The sequence below is a fragment of the Chlorocebus sabaeus genome, chromosome 22 (assembly GCF_047675955.1).
Source record: "Chlorocebus sabaeus isolate Y175 chromosome 22, mChlSab1.0.hap1, whole genome shotgun sequence".
NCBI lineage: Eukaryota > Metazoa > Chordata > Mammalia > Primates > Cercopithecidae > Chlorocebus > Chlorocebus sabaeus.
In genome coordinates, this window is record NC_132925.1 from 27,656,516 (window position 1) to 27,670,192 (window position 13,677).

General features: G+C 38.3%; 1 protein-coding gene across 16 annotated transcripts in view; it reads left to right on the forward strand.

Moving 5' to 3' along the window:
- The window catches only part of BBX (BBX high mobility group box domain containing), a 274,025-nt gene extending 261,583 nt beyond the window's left edge, over nucleotides 1-12,442 (forward strand). For all 16 annotated transcript variants that reach the window (XM_007985925.3, XM_007985927.3, XM_007985932.3 and 13 more), the window contains 2 exons: nucleotides 1,827-2,013; nucleotides 6,462-12,442. In XM_007985925.3, coding sequence (XP_007984116.2) covers nucleotides 1,827-2,013; nucleotides 6,462-6,549 — 275 coding nt within the window. In that variant the 3' untranslated portion in view covers nucleotides 6,550-12,442. The remainder of the gene's footprint in view (nucleotides 1-1,826; nucleotides 2,014-6,461) is intronic.
- Nucleotides 12,443-13,677: the final 1,235 nt, after the last annotated feature.

Here is a 13,677-nt window from a genome sequence, read left to right on the forward strand (position 1 = left end):
TTGGACAAGCTTGCTTTAGACAGAGATAACCAGAGCAAGCAGGTGACCACCATGTCAGCAAATGACTGTAAGCAACTGTGGTTCCTGCTGAAAAATGAGTCTATTCTGCACCTTTCTACAGACCTCCAAACATGTTTTATTCCATGTTTAAAATCATAGCTAGTTTTCCAAGAGCATATCTGAATTCCTAGAAAAGAAAGATAGTTTTTAGGACTATCATCTTCCCTTTCTCTTTCTCAATGTGCACAAAGCAGTCTTAATTCCAGGAGATCCTAGACTTTTAAAGATACTAAATGAATCAGTATTTCACCATGGTCTGCTATTCGGGTCACTACAAGCCAGATTACCAGGCATTCAAACCAGTAGATTAAGTTTAAGATGCATCCAACATCCACTTCCTATATAACTGGTTCAGACCATGCAGGGAGCCTGAGAATGCGTCTGGATTTCTTGAGTTTTCTGATTTAATTCAACCAACTGGTGAATTTCTCCATTCTCAATCATGGCCTGTGGTCTGTTTGCTGTTCCTGGTAGCATCTTTGGCAGTAGAATGACATGACCTGAGGAGCCCAAGGTAAGGGGTGTGGCCAGTGAATGATACTGAGACGCCCCCCAGCCCCAAAATCTTGGAGTGCTATACCAGCTAGGTACTAGTGGCCTTGGCTGTTGCCTTTCTGCCTCTCAGTACTTCCACAGTTTTATTTTATGTGATTTGGATTAATCTAGGTGTTAATAGAGGTGAACTGTTTGCCTAGTTAGAGGACAGTTCATGAATTCTGTGCACTTTTTTGTGTGTTTTGAATATATAGATTGTTAGAAACAGAGTAGATTAAAGGCCCTGATTTTGCCCTGTCGTATAAGAGGAAAAAATCAAAGAGGTGGAAGTTTTTGTTTGAGTACATTCAATACAATAGAAGTAGAATGAGGACTAAAACCTAGATGTCCTGATGTTTAGCCCAGCAGGCCCCTCCCTCCTTTTCTGTCCAATCTGAGTTCTGTTTTGTGACTTTCATTTTGTAGATTGTTATATCCTCATTTGTTTCACTTGGAGGAGGAGTGAAAAAAGATGAGAAACACTCCTGTTTACATAAAAAAGTATCATACAACTTTTGTGTCCTAATAGATAATATTTAAAGCTTTTATCAGTCATTTTCTATATTTACAATTTTTTTTAACTATGATAAAAATTTCCCTTCTCTATAATGGCTACATAATAAAGAGAGTATACTCATTTGTAGCAGGCATCCTTGCACAGCATTTCATCCACTTCTTTGTAAATACCAGAGGGTTTTGTCTTCTCTCCAGTAGATCTTTAAGCAAAATAACAACTTGGGCTCTCATTAGAACTGGTTAATGTGATGTATAGGCCATCCTAAGTGTTGGTATCACAGCATACCCAATGTCCAGGTTGCCATAGTAGGGCATGCTACAGCTTCATGAGAAATGTTTAGTCAGTTGGGTTTTTAAGGGCTCTTTTACAGCATCTACAGGCCCCTCTACAGAAGTCCCTTGGGTTTTGTTTTAGCCGAGGCTCATTTTTCCTTCTCACTCCAAGGCTGACCCATTCTTTGACCTCAGATAAAACACAGCTTCTCTTTAGCTCAGCCTCAGGGCACAGTGCCGTCCATAGTTGCAATTGAGCTTAATAAAAGAGCTTTGTTACCGAGGAGAAGAGATTCTGTAAAAGCCTTAATATTCGATGGATAGCAAAAGTGAACAGTAGAGAACGTTAGCTCTTTTCACGTTGACCGGCATGGCGTTTTCTGTGTCTCTTCTCTGGAGAGAACAGAGTGATCCTCTCATGATGAATTTCTGTTTTGTTACAGATGACAAACCAAAGGAACAACTGCAGAGGAGTCTCCCTAAAGCAACCGAGACAGACTGCAATGACGAATCCTCACACAACACCGAGGTCGAGGAGACGCGGAGCAGTACTCCAGAAATGCCTGCCGTGTCTGCGTTCTTTAGCCTCGCTGCACTGGCTGAAGTGGCAGCCATGGAAAATGTGCACAGGTTAGTCGTGGAACATGGAAGGAGAAAGCAACATGGAAACCAGATCAACCTCTTTGATGTGGTTTGTGACATTTTTTACAGGGCATTGGAGTTCAAACTTGGTTCAAGAGCACTATTGGTTATATGAGGTATTACCAAAGTATATATGCTAATTAGCAGTGTGGGAAAATACCAGGGAATAGAGTCTGCCAAGTATTTTATTTTGAATATATTATCCTGTGGCTAAACTTAATTTCCATAAAAAGCCTGGGAGCAGGGAAGCAGTATTATCTGACCAGTGAGCTTTGGAGTCTCATTGCACACTGAGGTTTGAGTCCTAGCTCCATCACCTGCAAACCAAAAGATCTTGACCAAGATTATTAACCTCTCTACACTTGGTTTTTTCCTCTAAAAAAGCAGGGGCAGGTGGCACACATTTCATAGAGATGCTATGTGGGGTAACTCTAGCATCCCAGTACTGGTGTGTGGAACGCCCCTTATTGGTGATGGTGTTGGTGCCATCACCAGCCATCAGAAGACAGTGCAGTTCAGGGGAAAGAGCATCTTGGGATCTGACTCATGGCAGCCAGAGGCCTGGATTTTGCTTCAACTCTTCTGTGATTTCCTACAAAGTAACTTTTTTCTCTGGACTTTAGTTTCTCACTTTACATTGAGCATAATGATATCCCCAAAGAATTACGAAGTTGTAAGCATCAGACGAGATCATAGATGTGAAAACCTTTTGAACTCAGCGAAGCCCCACAGAAAGTATATTAAGTTCTAAGTGTATAATTGGGTATTCTGCTACTTAATGGATCCTTTGGGAAGGCAAAAAAGCCTATTGTAAATTCAGGTATTTTATATTCCTATTCAAAGTGGATTACCCATGGATGAGCTGCTTTCTTAGACTTTCAGTCTTCAGTACAAAAGAGCTCGCAACCCAGTGCAGCTGGTGTAGCCAGCTATAGGCCCCACGCTCCTTTTTCACATCCAGATAAACCTGGAGTCCCTGACGTGAGCTTAGTTTGCTTCTTGCTATTTATCTGTCATATTACAGTTTGAGTACTTCCTCGCAAATAGCCTCTGGATATTTCCAAGAAGTCAAATTCCTTTTTATGTGTACACTGCAAGTTCCTAATAGCAAGTGAATGCTGACAGACATTGTTAAAATTCACTAAGGTCTCTGAGGGAGACAATGCACAGATACTACTCCACTCGTGGAGTTGTACAGTCAAGAATAGAGGACAGGCCGGGCTTGGTGGCTCACGCCTGTAAATTCCAGGACTTTGGGAGGCCGAGGCGGGCGGATCACCTGAGGTCAGGAGTTCAAGACCAGCCTGACCAACATGGAGAAACCCTGTCTCTACTAAAAATACAAAACAATTAGCCAGGCATGGTGGTGCATGCCTGTAATCCCAGCTACTCGGGAGGCTGAGGCAGAATTGCTTGAACCTGGGAGGCAGAGGTTGTGGTGAGCCGAGATCATGCCATTGCACTCCAGCCTGGGCAAAAAGAGCAAAACACCTGTCTCAAAAAAAAAAAAAAGTAGAGGACAAACACATACACATTCAGTGAGAACTTAAAATATCTGCCTGAATGTTATTAAGTGTCTCTGTGAATTGTGAAAATAAGAGGGAATCTTTAAGAATGGAGAGGGGGATAATAATTCAGGGGTAGGAAAGGCTACCACATAAGCATCTTGGCTGCTGCCTGCATTCGAAGCATGGTCACACCGTTGCTCTGTTAACCAGCCCTCCATGTTTCCCAATTTGCATTAGCAGAAAGCCACAGCAAACCCTTCCAATCTCATTGTCCCCGCCCTCCACACTCTCTACCCTGCAGTTATGTGGAATCACTTACCCCTTTCCAGATACGCCAAGCTCTTGCCTTGTACATCCTCTGATCAGGTCAACTGCTCTCCTCCTCCCCACCCTAGTCCCCCGTCCTCTTCTCTCAGTCCTCCTGATGCCCTAGGCTGTGTGCTTCTTGTTGCTCCTGCGTGCTGTACTCACACCTCTCTCAGACCACATTGGGATGTATTGATTTGTCGATGCTTCTGTCTACTTTCAGTATGTTTTGAAAGCAAAACAGTGGTTTTATTCTCTGTGTTACCAGCTTGCTGAGTTCCTGTTACAACAATTGATAAGTGAACAAATGAGTGGGTGAATGAATAAATGAGATAGTCCCTGAAGTATGACTGCCTAAGTTAGATAGCAGGTATAGAAAAATAATGTGAGTAAAGGTTCTTTCTATTTTTTTAACCTTCCATTAGAAAGAACAGTAATGATTACTAGAATTTTACCATCAACCTAATAAATGGTTAGCGTTCTTAATAGCTAGAAGGACAGATCACCCTGGAGAGTCTTAGCTGTAACTTGAGCCCTTACCTGTTAAAGCAGATCTACCCCCAGGCTTCTACCTGTAGGCTTACTGTAATTGAACCTGGGTTGCATACCAATGAATTAAGCATTACTTCAGCATCAACTCGGTTCATAGTTTAAAGGGTGGCCCATGGAGTTAGGGGTGGAAATATATTACCTGCACTCATGCCATGAAAAAATCTAACATTAGGTTCAGAAACCTAACTTAGACAGTTTTACAAAATGCACAAAATAGAGAATTAGAGCAAACCTTTGTGAAGAGACCAGTTTATTTACTAGAAGTTAAATTAGCCCTCCCAAGTGGGCCTTTTTATTCCCATTTTAATGACTGTTAATTAACTTGCCAAGAGCATACAGCCAATTTGTGCCCAAATCAAGATTTGAACTCCATATTTCACGTACTGCCAAAGGACAGCTTCAGTCATGTCAGAGAAAATCATGAAGAATCTCACCTGACCCTTCCTCTGGGAGCTAGAATCATCAGTTGCAGCACGTCGTGCTCTCCCACTGTGATTCTGACTTATTTCCTTTTTCCATTGATTTAGCTGGGCTTTCACCCCAATTTCTCTCTCTTTCTTGCCATCTTTTTTTACATTGCACTTTTCATCTTTTACTTTTGTTTCTTTTCCCTTTTTAATACTTATTAAAATTCTTTTGGATCTTTTAATATCTTAAAAGTAAAAAGTAGCATTTTAATTTCATCTTTCTTGAGCAAAGAGCTGAACATATTGAACAGGTGGTATCTGTAACATCCACATGTGAATAGCTTAATCCAGAGGTTTGATTCTAAAATGTTTTGCCTTTCTAAAATCCTAAATATCTTGGGCTATTAAGTGATCATTTCATTCTGAAACCCCCAAATGTTGTCATTTGTCTACATTATTTTTCTTTTTTGTGCATCAAGAGAAATTTGAGTGTAGTTATAGAGCAGGCATAAGCTAAATCTTGAAATAGCTCCTTTTGTTCTGTGTACTCTGAAGAAGATACGATATTGAAAGGTCAACCCAGTGAAAACATTGCTGATACATCACATATTTTCAGTGCAGTGTTATGCACTACAGACCATTGTAGGTTACAGAGCAGCGAGTGTGCGTTTTCTAGGATTGGTAGGCCTGTTGGAAAATGTCAAGGAAGTGCCCAGTCCTCTCTTTTTAGAATAAGAAGCTCTGTAGAAATTACCAAGAATTTTGGACAGTTTTCTCATAACCATGAAGTAAATTGTATTTTTACTACTAATTATACAAAAGCTGAATGAAAAATCAGCTATGTTTGGCCTAGGTTCTATCCAAATGATGGAAATTTCCATGAATTTTCTAGTCCTGTCTGGAGTTCTCCCTCCATGTGTGTTGATTTTGGCCCAAGTAGGGTAGATTTTGTTGAAATCTAAAATCCAGCATCAGTACTTGTTTTCTTCCTCTAAACACTCTCTGTCCATGTGCATGTGAGTTCAGAGAGTTTTATCGTTTATTGTTTCTTCATTAATTTTTTTTTTTTTTTTTTTTTTTTTTTTGGAGTCACAGTCCATCTCTGCTTCTCTTCCAGACTCATTGCTTTTATTATCACTATATTACCTGAAGGTTACAAATTACTATAGGAGAACTTTCCCTTCAGGCAAGTCAAGAAAAGGAATGTGTCATTTTTAATATCAATGGATCAACAGGGAAATTATTGTCCCAGAACCCCAGTCCTTGATTGAAATTTTCCCACTTCTTAAAGAGTTGCCCCAAATCTGTTTTTAAATTTCATCTCTTCCAAATGGAAGTGGTTAGTTGGTACTTAAAATTTCATCTCTTCCAAATGGAAGTGGTTAGTTGTTTGAGGTCAGAGGATATGCTGTTGAGTTGTCTGAGGGGAATTCAGATGTGAAATCTTGGGAAGGGAGACAGAATGGGAAGGAGGAAGGGGAAAAAAAATAAGGAAAGAGACAGCAAAGAAAAAACTCTAAAGCAAAAAGTTTTCATCAAATGACATAAGTAACAGCAGTAACTGTTAAACAAGATATTGGAACATATCTGTTATTCATTGTCCTCTCCTGTCTCTAATAACATATGCTGAATAAGTGACTGTTTTCTTCCTTTTATTTTACAGAGGTCAGAGGTCAACTCCGCTCACCCATGATGGACAGCCAAAAGAAATGCCACAGGCTCCTGTACTTATTTCCTGCGCTGACCAGTGAAGCGCCCTTTCATTGTAAAACATTGTGCTTTACCTACTATCCTAGCCTTGTCTTTACCGAGGGATGCTAGTGAGTCCAAGTGGTGGAAAATATAGACTGCAAACAAGTGCTTGTTGCCCCACACGGCCCAGATTCACTTGAAGCAGAAGTTAGCATCCTGGGCCACTTTGTTCTCTCACAACCCAGAATATTTGAGGGTAAGGTTATCTGTCTGATATTGAGCAGAAACAGAATGGTCCTGGAGCTTTGCTTTCTATTGAAGGCTTTTGACGGTAATAGGTAGTAACTTGGTAAAAGGCTGCCTTTACTGTAGCTCATCCAGCATCTCTTTTACCAACCAGAGAGTGTGAAACTAGTTTCATATATTACCTAGTTATTCTTTCAAAACAAAACAAAACAAAAAAACAAAAACTGACGCACTGCACTAGTTATTATTAGATATTCTTAGTCTTTTTTGTACATGGAGATTTAAGTTCTAAGATGGTTTATATAATAGGTTATACCTACATTTATATTGTAGAATAAATATTAAAAAGCCTGTTCCAGAGACTCCCAAGCAGCCTGGGCAGGCAGATGTACCATTGTTAGTGGTGTATGCTCGGCCTCGTGGTCCATATATTCTGCACTTTTATATTTGCCACCAGAATGGTAGTTTGCTGGCAAAAAAAAAAAAAAGAGAGAGAGAGAGAGAAAATTACAACTCTTACAATCTGAATTTTTTTCTTAGCCTTGAGTGACCAAGAAGAATTTGCTTGAGGCAAATTGTGGCAAATATTTTCCCAGACAGGGGAAGAGTCCTGCAGATTACAGATTACTGATGTTTTCATGCCTTGAGGATTCTTTTATTTTTACACAGGGGTCTAGGTGACCAATGGATTGTTCATACAAACAAAAAAAAAAGACAAAAATATTATTCAGAAGTGACCTTAGTATTACTTCACTATTCTAAACACATTGAAGACACTTACTTCATGTGGACTTGGAACTACAGACCTTTTACATCCATCACAGATTGACTGGACGGGTTGCAATTGCTATGCACAGCCTAATTGGCACTGCAGGTTTTTAGAGCCATTTTGAGTTTGTGTTGTTTAGGAGGTATTGAGTCAATGATGAGGGAGGTATGCCTGACCAGAGTGGGACTCTCAGTCATAGATCCACCTGCAAGTCTCTGTTTCCTTTTTGTGTTTTGTTGCTTTTGAACATAAAACTAACGATACATACGCCAGCGCCAAGTGGATTAACTGGCTTAAAACATTCAACATATTGACTTAACCACCTGACGTTCACAGTGTCTTGTTTCCTAGCAACAGATGCAAAGTGATAAATCAAAATTAGTCTGAGGCTACAGATTTTACAGGGTATTTGTTCTATAGCACAAAGTATTTCCCCACTCTTGCGTCACAGCACAAACTACCAAATTTTAATTATTGGATTCCAGCAATAATTTTTAATGGTTTTCAAACTGGCGGAATTTTGACAGTGCTAGTTCGAGTTTGAAGCTTTTGAATTAGATCTCTAAATGGTGACAGTTTACATGGTTTTATCTAGCTTTCTTATTTATACTTGACTGAATTGTAATGATTTTTTTTCTAATTGTAATTTGACTTAATAGCCATACAAAAAATGACTCTATTCATACTAGGTTTAGCTTCTCATGGTTGTAGATATTACTTCAGTTCCGGTGCTGGAAAATATGTACAACATACTAACAGGATTGAAAAAAATATAGAGGTTTTTCGTCTTTTTTTTTTTCCAAAGCAGGTAAAGAGGGTAGCAAAGCATCGGAATGATTACTCAAAAATGCATATTCCTGGTGGGGATGGAGGAAGAAGGAATTAGTAAAAGGTTAATCAGAAGTTACAGCTTAACCGCATTCATATAGGAATAAATCAAGTGAGCAGTTCCAGACTTTAGCATAATATTTTTACTATGATGCTGTTTTATTAATATTTTCTAAATTTCAAAACAAAAAGTGAATGTTGGAAATTGCTGGGTCCCGATGTTGGTGGCTGTTGGAGTTTTGGACCACTCGCTAGCAGTGATTTGAAGATTATAATTAGCTAAAATCCAAAACAAAAAACCAACAACAAAAATTGTATGGTGCAGAACATGCACCTTGACAATGGTACTTGTTATTCTATAGAACACGTTAGAATAGATCTATTTTTGCCAGAGCACCCTCCTTCAGTCCTCCAATTACATTTCACTAGAGTTCCTTAAGAGACTGCTGTATATTCATGGGACCTTTTTTTAAAAAAAAAAAGCAAAACAAAAGATTACTTTTTTTCTATGTGATTAATATCTTACTTGATCTGCTTTTCCTAAACCTCAGTGGCTTTTCCCTTAGGCAGGGTTGGGGGTGGGAGGGCAACTTACTGGAGATGACTGTTTTCAGATACTTTAAAACAAACCTTTTTGTAGAAATGCTTAATTTTTAAGCGGTTAGGCACCGAGAGTAGCAGAAATCCTGCAAAGCTTTATAGTTCCTTAGACTCACCTTGTCGATTCTCTGAGTAAAGTCTTGATTTCAGTAATTGTGCTTCTCGTGCCCTGAATCTGCTGGAGAGGAATGTTGTTATTTTCTGGTAACAACATTTGTTAGCACAAATATTTCAGACCAATATGTAGTGCTCTCCTCCCCACCCCTCGTTATCATTTTCATTTCATTTCTCTCGTTCTTTTTTATTTTGGAAAATCATATTGCTATAGTGTGTACTTTAATCTGCCAGCAGATGCCATCTACACTAACATTTGTCCCACAGCATCCTCAAGAGAAGAAGTTGTTGCACCTTATATATATCTCAAGCAAACCAAAATATGATGCTCTTCTGCTTTGTTTTATTCTAAATTGTTGTATCATATCTTTCTGAAACCATTCTGAATTTAGTTGAAATTATCAATATTTATGCTTTTAACCTTAATTTCTGGATTCAAGCCTGTATATAAATCTTTTGAAAAAAAAAAAAAATTGTCCTAGCCCTTCTCTGCGATGCTGGAAGTAGAAGATTTCGTCTCAGATGGAGACGCAGTACTGTTCCAGTTTTCTTTAGCCTTTTATTTATTTAGTTATTCTGGGTATTTCCTATGTAATTTTGAAGTGTGTAGAGTATATTATAGTAACTGAAGCTGCAGCTCTAAGAAGCTGAGTGAAAGAAAAAATACTGTAAGACATCCTTAAAGTTTTTATTTGTTTGGGTACTGTATATGAGATCAGGAAAAAGAGAAATGTCCCACAGCCACATTGGAAATACAGGTTCTTGTCCCCAAATTAGGTTAGTTCCCAGATTTTAGATCAAAACTTAATTCATTAAAACCCCTTTTAAAAGATAAATTCTACTGTTGTAATTCCGATAGTCATTTTCCCCACAAATATCAGAAATGTATTTATTTAATTCTGTCAGACGAGCTTTCTCCCGATGCCGTGTCCCAAAGCCTGTTAAAATAATTCCAACGTTAGCAGTGTGATTATACTTCCTGCCACTAAAATTGCTGGAGAAACAAAATAATAATGGAACACTATGAACAAAAAGGAGCATCTGAACTGGTCTGGTTATTTAGAATCCAATGCGTTCAAATCCTTTTGTTTTCTTATTAAGTCAGATGCTACTGTAAGTCAGATAAAATTTTGTTTGCACTCTGCAGTCTTTGGCTCAATGTATGGAAATGTTTGCACCTATGTAAAGTCTCAAGCTAATTACAAATTGCTACAGAACAGGAGTAAGCTGAAAACTGAATGCCATGTTTTGTTTATAAGGTGGGGAGGGGAGGGGAAATACCAAAAAGCTCTGTTCCAAGTTTGGCATTTGACATTAATGTGAAGCAGTGGGACCATGCTGCCTGCTAAACTACTGTATGAATTGTAAGTGTTCTGAAGACGAGCAGCTGGAGGCTGGAGGATGGCATTCCACACAGCAAAGGAGAAGCCCCACCACTTCCTCTGGGAAAAGGAAGGAAATTGCGGGAGGCCTGGATCCATCATTTGTAAAGGGGATGTCGCGGGGTGTGATGCTGTTGAGGAGATTCACCTTCGATTGCACTGCTCCACAGAGCCCTCATGTAAGGCCAATCCTAATGGGCTACCTCGGCTTTAAAAGTTCATTTCAGTAAGTCCTGTTTCAAAAGTTTGTCCTTTTTTGCTTCTACCTTCAGTGCCACTATTTTCCACTGCAGTGTTTTGACTTCACAAACCGCCTCCTCCAGAGAGAACAATGTATTGCTGAAAATGGGCAGTAGAAGCAAATGCTATTGTTACATTTGACCTATAAAGTATTCAGAGTGACTGCTAGGTAGAAATTAAAACTTAGCTTTCCCAAATAGCTCCTTATTTTGCACCTTATAAAAAGTATACTAATTGTTAATTAGATGTTGCTTTTGTTTATACAAGCATTCCCAAAGAACTAGATTTGGATTTTGTTTTGAGTTTTGGATTTTTAAAAATTATCTGATTTAGATTGACTAACAGCATACTTACAACTTGAAAAGAAGCTGTTGTTCAGTTCATCTTACCAGATGTGTCTGGCGAAGTATTCAGGGTTTGATGGACTGCTTTACTTTCGTTTGGAAGTGATAGCTAAGTTTATTATACTCTATATTAAACAACTTTGTTCATTTCACTGAGGACCTTATCTTCCTTATATTTCAGAACAAAGAAACAACAAGCATGAATAAAAAGACAAATGTATTTGACTTCCTCATAATCCCCATCTGTATGTGCTACCCTTTCCTTCAAATATATAAATGTGCATCTTTTTTAAAAAACAAAAAACAGAGGTTCCTCTTCTGGCCAAATTTGATCTATGGTGGTATGATTTATACTGTTAAACTGAGAGAGGAAACCTTGTGGTTGAAAATTCTGTGGCCGCTGTTTTCTTTTTGCAGTCAGCGGTCAAAACTGATCATGCCCTTAAATCGATTTTTATGCACAGAACTGGTTATTGTGAACATTACTACTCCCTCCAAAGATTTCCTGATAACTTGGGCCAGAGCTGGTTACTGAGTAACAAGGATCTAATTCAATGCCTCAAAACTCTTCCACCCACAATGCAAATCTTACCTCACAAGCTCTAACCTAAATCATAGAGACATGCATGTTCATGCATTAACACTGATTTTGCTCTGTGGCCCACCAGATGGGTGGGCTCACGTCCCCTGACTCCTCACATGAGTGCCTCAGCTCTAAGAGCCGTGGAACGGGGGGTAGGGAAGGTTTGCCATCTGGAGCTCAGCAACTGGCTCAGCAATGTTTTTTCCATTTCATTAGCACTAAACAGGTCTCTTGCTCTCAGGAATTTGTCAGAAAAAGAATAAAATCACCTGAGACTCCACATACCAGATTATAAACTCTTCTCATAGGTTTGAATTGCTTACTCACATGTCATAAATTAACCACAGCTTCATTTGACCACCAGGTCTAAAGTCTGTTGACAGTTTCAGCATGACTGAATCGCTCAATTTTTTTTTTTTTTTTTTTTTTTTTTTTTTTTTTTTTTGCTTTCAGAAATTGGCTTGGTTCTCTTTAGAGTTGGTGTAAACATGCCATGTAATAAATGATTTCCACTTAATGGTACAACAGAATTATTGCTTTCTTAGATGTATGTGTAGTAAAAGTCAATATACACATTTATATAATTTCTTTCTTCAAAATCTTATACCTAATTTGATATTTCTAAAAATTGCACATGTAAGTCATGTGTATAACATGCTAAAGTACTTTAACTGTGATCTTAAAACTGAATAAAAATATTTAATAAAACTTTGAAATATTTTAAAGACATTATCCAAATATATTTCTTTATGTTCACACTACTGGCCATAGAGTATGTGCCTTTAATGTACCATTTTCACTAAAAACAGTAGGAAAAATATTAATAAAAGTAAGATATTTCAACTATTTTAGAACATCGAATGATGTGTCCCCCTAAACTGTGTTTGCCTGTGATTTGCCATTGCCTGGACAGCCTGGGTTGTTTTTCCAAAAGTGTAGGGTGGTGACCAGCCCAGTAGAAGAGGATATGCTTCAATACGCCACTTGGGATGGACGCTTCTGGGGTGCCCTCCTGGGACAAGTGATCAGAACACACCATCTTTCCCTCAACTAGGACAAAACTGTGGAAGCGATTTCATTAAGAGTGTTACCTAAATATAAACTCACACCTCAGATTTGCTGAATACAATGTTTCTAAGTTTTTTTTTTTAATCCTTTGGAAACAATACGCATGCATGCACACAGTATAATTATCAACAAATAGGCTTTGCATTCAGACAGTTCTTCTACCCATTACCATTGGGTTTTTTTTAACCTCCCTGATTCAGATGTATTGATAGTGATGATACCTCCTCATACCATTGCTGTGGGGAAGGAAAGACAGTATATATGAAAATACTGTCATAGGGCCTGTAGCATAAATGCCCATTAAATGGTAATTATTGATTGTATTAATTCCAACTCTAAGCATTTTTTAAGTACATTCAAAAGATATGATGAGTATAACTATTCAAGATAAACTTTGATGCTGTAGAGATAAGCTGTTTCAGGAGATTTGATGGTATGGAAAACTCAAAATAGGTAAAAATTTGCACCCATTAACTCATAACTTATATGTAGCACTATGTAAGATTTTTCTATAAAATTAGCCTGTCTATTGAATTATACGAGATACTCTAGCACACCTCCTTTCCATTGCTGAGAATAAGGGGTGGGGGGGTGTGTGTGTGTGTGTGTGTGAGAGAGAGAGAGAGAGAGAGAGACAGGGAACATGCGGACCATACCAAAGAGTAAAATTCTCTTGGGAAAAAAAGTGACAGGATATACATAAGTCTAGTTTTATGGTCCTATGTGTATTACACAATTGCACCCATCCTTTTGAATAGAACATAAAACCTATTGCAAGGAAAAACAAAGTGGTTCTAATCAACAGCTAAAACTAATAATACTGACTCCATTTCATACATATTTTAAAAGGATTTATACTAAAGATAAAATTATGGATCATAGTTTATAACCTTTTTACCTTTTTGAAATTATAGGAATTTTCAAATACAGTATATGCAAAAGTAGAGAGGTATTTTGAACTCCATATGCACATAATCTAGCTTCAACAAATAACATTTTCCCACCTTCCTTTA